We start from the raw sequence: 7,500 nt of genomic DNA on the forward strand, positions 1-7,500 counted from the left end.
TTGTTCAGGCGAGTCGTCTCTGCGTTCTGCTCTGATGTTCATTTTTCGTAAAAAGTTTCAATTCTTGACGTATGGCCTTTCGGATGAGTTTGTTTTCTTGGAGGATTATATAAGCCGTTCCTAAAAACATTTATAGGGTTTGTCTTGAGGATATATATATATATATATATATATATATATATATATATATATATATGTGTGTGTGTGTGTGTGTGTGTGTGTGTGTGTGTGTGTGTGTGTGTGTGTGTGTGTGTGTGTGTGTGTATGTATGTATGTACGTATGTATGAATATATGTGTTTTGTGTGTGTTCGTGTTTGTGCGTAGGTTTATCGACATATATATACATACATACATTATATATATATATATATATATATATATATATATATATATATATATATATATATATATATATGTGCGTGTGTGCGTGTGTGTGTGTGTGTGTGTGTGTGTGTGTGTGTGTGTGTGTAAGTGTATGTATGTATGTATGAATCTATAATTCATATATGTATGTATATTTCAAGCAATCGCTTTTATATTTATGGTATATCTCTCGCATATCCTTTGATTTCATTAATTAGTATCCAAATGCATTGTTTAATTATTCTAAATAAGGTCATTGTAGCCATACTACGCATAACAATGTATGATATAGGCTATAGTATAGGCATGTATGTATAGGCTAACACTGTCACGTGTTAATGTTATACTTTAGTTTAAAGGGAAAGTTACTAGTTAGAACAAGTGGTCTTTATTTACTGTGAATGGAGAAGAGTGGTCTTTATTTACAGTAGACCGAGAACAAGTTGTCTTTTTTTCTTACAGTAGATGGGAAAGTGGTCTGTTTTTTTTCAGTATATGAGAACGAGTTGTCTTTTTTTTTACAATAGATGGAGAACGAGTGTTTTTCTTTACATTATACGGAGAAAAAATGGACTTTACAATAGATGGAGAACAAGTGGTCTTTCTTTACAGTAAGCAGAGAATGAGAGGTTTTTGCTTTCAGTATACAGAGAATTATTTTAAAAAAATATCGTGCTTTGGAAGACCAATATAACTGATATGGTTACCTTATACGTTATGGATATAGATGGAGCGAAGGAGCTAGAGAAAATTGACGTTTGGTTATAAAAAAAAAAATTAATTAAAAATAAATAATAATAATAATAATAATAACTCAGTCTGTGCGTTGACTTGGTATCCCAGTGACGTCATTGATCTGCACTGAGAAAAGTCCTTAATCCTGCACTAATATATCTCTCGTTTTCGTTCTTCGCCCATTTTATAAAATGACTTTCCTTCAGGTAAAGGAATTAGGCCTAAGCTGCCCTACGAGAAGGTCAAGATGGGGGAGAAACTCCTTATAGGCTTTCCAAAGGTCGTCTGGATTCTGCTTCTCTATCCGGTAATGGAGATGAAGTCTACTGCATTTCCAGCAAATAACTTTATGAAATAAAAGATAATAAGAAAGAGCCTGAATTGCATACACTAATTCATATGCTTCGAATATTATGCAGTTTAGCTGTACAGGTAATTTTTCTTCTCCATTTTCTTTTACCAGAGCTTGTGCAAGATTGAAGGTGTCTCTGGCATCGGAGAAACTCGACAATGTAATGAATGGAAAGTTAATATTGATTGATATTAATATAACAAATTAGGATATTAACGAAGATATAATAATTGGGGGGGATGCACAGCCCTGTTCATGATAAATGTTGTTTGCTCAATCACTCTTGCTTTTTTTTATTCAGCAAATGGGAATAGCAGTGATAATGACAATAATTATTAAAATAAGAATGACGTACTGTAGTCATTATTACTAATTATGTTGATGTTGTTAATGTTCTTACTGGTATGTGTGTTATTATGCTTACTACCTATTAGTCAAAATATAGTCAACGTATGTATAAAGTGTCAGGAGTAGTTTATCACCGCTTCAAGTACATGTACACACACAAATACTCATGTATTTAGACGTGTGTCTATAGCATTAGTTTGATACAGTTGAACGAGTGTGTACTTTGGCGGCTGAATGCAGTGATGTTGGTGGCAGCTGCACCTTTGAAAATGATGAAGTTGAATGCGATTTAACAAATTCAGACATCTGTCCAACTTTTGGCTGCACCTGCTGTATTAGTAAGTACTATTTTTTTTGCATTTGAGAATGGTTAATGTAGTTGATGAAATAAATGATATATTAGATCATATAATAATATATATTAGAACAGTAATCTCTAGAAATAGGTAAAAATCTGAATACCTTTACAGATTGCAAGTAAATCCAAATTCTTCCTCTCGTTGGTATATTTGCAATTTGTAAAATGTGTTGTTACTCTACTGTGAAACATCAAAATTCTGAAGATGATAATAGTATTAGTAAAGTAAATGAAGATAATATAATTGAAGTGGCGTCAGAAGTAGCTAGTAACCACCAAAATAAATAAATAAATGACATAATTCATAGATAAACATGCCGACAGATTGCACGAACCAAGCCAACGCTAGATGCAGGAGGAGGTACGCGGGGTCTTGCAAAAAGGCTTGCGACGACACCGAACTGGAGATCCCTGGCTGCGAGGCCGGTTGCAAGTGCTGCGGCTGCAAGATCACAACGGCTTGCATCAACGAAGGCGGGTATTGCAAAGTGGGAAAGGGAGATTGCAAAGGCAGGATGACGAATAAGTGTTTTGGGAGGCATTGCTACTGTTGCATCCCAGGTGAGTTTCATATTATTTTTTCTTGAATTGTATTAATCTACTTGATTGAATAATCATTAGTGATCATTTTTTTCTATGTCTATTATCATGTTCTATGTCTATTATAATTTACCGTTGTATCCCAGGCAAGTTTCAGGCTATTTGTCTCTTAAACTATTTGTTTTGAATTTATGATTGGCGATCATTGAATCTTGGGTCATCATAATCCCAAGTTTGTTCATCTATCTATATTTTCTAGATTTGTTATTGATGATCATCTAAACTGCGGTCATTATCATTATATTCTGTATCTAATGACTTCTGTAATTCTCGCTGGCTTTTGTTACTAATAGTATTAACATCCTAGAAAAAGAGAAACACCCTTACACACTATGGGCTTGGCTATTTATCTTGCTAAAGACTTCAATCTTAGTGATGAAAAGCAAATATATTTATGAAACTTCTCGTCAACTCACCTTCCAGACGATCCCTGCCCGGAGACTTTGCCGTGTGAAGAAAGTGGCGGATATTGTGCTGAAGACTGTTCTGCCGGAGAGGTCGGGCGTCCGGGGCTGTGCGAATCAGACTCGTGTCTCTGCTGTGTGGCTGGTATGGTTCACACACACACACATACATACATGAATACATACATACATGCATGCTTACATACATAAATACATAATACATACATACATACATACATGCACACACAATTACATACACAATTACATACACACACACACACACACACACACACACACACACACACACACACACACACACACACACACATACACACACACACACACACACAGTCACACAAACACACACACACACATACACACACTCACACACACACACACACACATACACACACACACACACACACACACTCCCTCACACACACACACACACACACACAGAATATCCATCTCTCTATTCATCTAAAAACCAACCTTTCTGTATCAAATTATAACAAAAAGCATCGTGCAAAATAACCAAACAATTATACTTTGTGCAAAATAACCAAACAATTATACTTTGTGCAAAATAACCAAACAATTATGCTTCTAACGCCACATCCCTCCTCGCCCCCCCCCCCCGCCGCGCCCCCAGACCCCCCCTGCCGCCAGACAATCGAGTGCCACGACGTCGCCGGCAACTGCTCCAAGGGCTGCGAGGGGGCGCTGAGTCCTCTCGAGGGCCGCTGTCACGACGGCTGCGTCTGCTGCGTCCAGAGTGAGGCCCTCGCGCGGTTACCAGTACAGGGTTTTGAATTTTTAATGAAATGCTGATTTTCGGTTTTGTTATTATTATTATCATTATCATTATCATTATCATTATCATTATATCATTATTATCATTATCATTATCATTATCATTATCTTATCATTATCATTATCATTATCATTATCATTATCATTATCATTATCATTATCATTATCATTATCATTATATTATCATTATCATTATCATTATCATTATCATTATCATTATCATTATCATTATCATTATATTATCATTATCATTATCATTATCATTATTATTATCATTATCATTATCATTATCATTATCATTATCATTATCTTTATCATTATCATTATCATTATCATTATCATTATCATTATATTATCATTATATTATCATTATCATTATCATTATCATTATCATTATCATTATCATTATCATTATCATCATTATCATTATCATTATCATTACCATTTTCATTATTGTTATTATTTTCAGTTTCACTTTCATTTCTTTTATTATTTTTTTCCTTTTTTATTAGTACTATTATTATTATTGTTATTGTTATTGATAATATTATCATTACTATTATTATCATCATTATCATTATTATCATTACTATTACTACTATTATCATCATCATCATTATTAATGTTATTACTATCACTATCATCATCATTATTATTACTATTATTACTATTACTATCATCATCATCAACATCAACATCAACATCAACATCAACATCAACATCAACATCAACATCAACATCAACATCAACATCAACATCAACATCAACATCAACATCAACATCAACATCATCATCATCATTATCATTATCATCAACATCAATATCAACATCAACATCAACATCATCAACATCAACATCAACATCATCAACACCAACTTCAACATCAACATCATCATCTACATCAATATCAACATCAATATCATCATCAACATCGACATCAACCTCATCATCACCATCAACATCAACATCAACGTCAACAACAACATCATCAACATCAACATCATCATCAACATCAATATCATCAACATCAACATCAACATCATCATCATCATCATCATCCTCATCATCAACATCAACATCATCACCATCAACACCAACTTCAACATCAACATCAACGTCAACAACATCAACATCAACATAATTATCATCATCATCATCATCATCATCAACATCATCATCAACATCAACATCAACATCATCATCAACATCCTCATCCTCATCATCAACATCAACATCATCACCATCAACACCAACTTCAACATCAACATCAACGTCAACAACATCAACATCAACATAATTATCATCATCATCATCATCATCATCAACATCAACATCATCAACATCAACATCAACATCATCATCATCATCATCATCATCATCATCATCATCATCATCATCATCATCATCATCAACATCATCCTCATCATCAACATCAACATCATCACCATCAACACCAACTTCAACATCAACATCAACGTCAACAACATCAACATCAACATAATTATCATCATCATCATCATCATCATCAACATCAACATCATCAACATCAACATCAACATCAACATCATCATCATCATCATCATCATCTTCATCATCATCATCATCATCATCATCATCATCATCATCATCATCAACATCAACATCATCATCATCATCATCAACATCAACATCAACATCATCATCATCATCATCATCACCGCCACCACCATCATCCTTATAACATCTTATTGCGAGAATATTCCCAATACAATCTCAGATTCGAATATCGATCGATTGGTATCCATGACACCCTTGACAGATCCTTGCGAGACTCCGATCAGCTGTGCCTTCCTTGACGGTCACTGCAACTCGTCATGCGCGGATGATGAGGTTCCTCTGCCTGACCTCTGTCATGCGGAAAACTGTTCTTGTTGTGTCAAAGGTAATGTTGAGCTAAAGCGGTCAGCAGGATTATGAGTTGTGGTATTTGGATAGATTGTTCATCGATGTTGGTGATTTATTTTCGTCATGGGGGATTTATAAATGTTGTAGGTGTTATAGGTACTTCGTTTATAAAAAATGTCTATGCGCTTACAAGGTGGATTACTTTTTATTTGTGGTCTTTTTTTCTTCTTGTCATCATTTTTGTCTTTCCTGTCATCTTGTTTTCATTTTTCTTGTCATCTTGATTTTTTTTTTTGTCATTTTTTTTTCTTCTTTTCATTGTTCTTGTGATTTCCTAGTTTTTTTATCCTTTTGTTTTCGATTTCTTGGCATCGTGAAAGTTTTCTTTGCAACAGAGGAGTGCAAGCAAAGCAAATGCTGCAATTATGCCGGAGGGAGATGCGACCGGGCTTGCAACGATGGAGAAGTTGCAGAAGAAGGTCTTTGTGTTGGAGACTGCCTTTGCTGCTTCCAAGGTAATTACATGTTCCCATCTTTGATATACTTTTGTTTTACTTGTTTGTTTTACCATAGGTTTACCAGTCGGTATCATCTTTATTATTTGTTATATAATTACTTCCAGAAATGGTCTATTCTTGATTATAAATCTGCAATATTTCAAGCTTACAAATAGCTTCTGATTCATTATATTCTGTGATTTGTAATATTTGTTTCTAATTTGGCTTGTTTTCAGTTGTCAGGATTTGAGTATAAAATTTACTGTTTTGTTTCATTGACAGTATTCTTATTCTTACAATCTCAGAAACAATTTATATTTTCCCCTTATTTTTGTGAATCATTATATTCTTTTTGCTACAATTGTATATATATTCACACCAATTTATTCTTCAAACACCTGTTCCGGATAGACTAACCGGTCACCCCGTGCCCCCCCCCCCCCCAGACAAGTGCCCAGACAGCCCCAAGTGCCAGGCGCTGGACGGGCGCTGCGTGGAGAGCTGTGAGGCGGACGAGCTGGCCGTCCCGTGGCTCTGCGGAGGCGAGAACTGCACCTGCTGTGTCAAGAGTAAGTGCATGTCCTCAAGTGTCTGTTTAAGTGTATTTGACGGCGAGTCATTCATTTATTCCCCTATTTAGCTCTCCAGAGATACACTGGCTTTCTCACCGATGCATCCAGTGGTACAGGAAGCAATCACAATTGTTCGATATTTATGTCGACTTTCCGAAATTAGCATGAAAAAAAAATCACTGATTCTCACATCTTGTTAAATGCAATAACCCCGACTCGCGTTCGTGCTGCAGTCCCTGTTGCATCCTTCCCCGACAGACAACTGCAACCAGACCAAGTGCTGCGAAGCCTTCGGCGGAAGCTGCGGCAAGATGTGCCACGAAGGCGAGGAGCCCATCGAGGGCGTGTGCGAAGGAGCGTGCCAATGCTGCGCCAAGGGTACGGGGGGCGTGTGCGTGTATGTGTGTGTGTGTGTGTGTGTGTGTGTGTGTGTGTGTGTGTGTGTGTGTGTGTGTGTGTGTGCATATCTGTCTCTCAATATTCTTCATCTCTGGCCTGTTAGTTGATGCATTGAGTCCCATCTCCTGCCTCATCTGTCCCCGTCTTCACCAGCCCCGTGTGAGCAGAGCAACT

The 7,500-nt window shown here is 36.1% G+C and overlaps 1 protein-coding gene across 1 annotated transcript in view; it reads left to right on the top strand.

The window, feature by feature from the left end:
* The window catches only part of LOC113801991 (multiple epidermal growth factor-like domains protein 11), an 18,209-nt gene that overhangs the window by 3,474 nt on the left and 7,235 nt on the right, over positions 1-7,500 (top strand). Inside the window, exons 2-13 of the mRNA XM_070116111.1 lie at positions 1-8; positions 1,306-1,406; positions 1,563-1,611; positions 2,006-2,137; positions 2,482-2,718; positions 3,181-3,306; positions 3,814-3,936; positions 5,773-5,895; positions 6,254-6,373; positions 6,802-6,924; positions 7,186-7,305; positions 7,480-7,500. The exon at positions 1-8 is cut by the window's left edge and continues 65 nt beyond it; the exon at positions 7,480-7,500 is cut by the window's right edge and continues 102 nt beyond it. Coding sequence (XP_069972212.1) covers positions 1-8; positions 1,306-1,406; positions 1,563-1,611; positions 2,006-2,137; positions 2,482-2,718; positions 3,181-3,306; positions 3,814-3,936; positions 5,773-5,895; positions 6,254-6,373; positions 6,802-6,924; positions 7,186-7,305; positions 7,480-7,500 — 1,283 coding nt within the window. The remainder of the gene's footprint in view (positions 9-1,305; positions 1,407-1,562; positions 1,612-2,005; positions 2,138-2,481; positions 2,719-3,180; positions 3,307-3,813; positions 3,937-5,772; positions 5,896-6,253; positions 6,374-6,801; positions 6,925-7,185; positions 7,306-7,479) is intronic.

This window comes from Penaeus vannamei, chromosome 38 (genome assembly GCF_042767895.1).
Source record: "Penaeus vannamei isolate JL-2024 chromosome 38, ASM4276789v1, whole genome shotgun sequence".
In the NCBI taxonomy this organism is placed as follows: domain Eukaryota; kingdom Metazoa; phylum Arthropoda; class Malacostraca; order Decapoda; family Penaeidae; genus Penaeus; species Penaeus vannamei.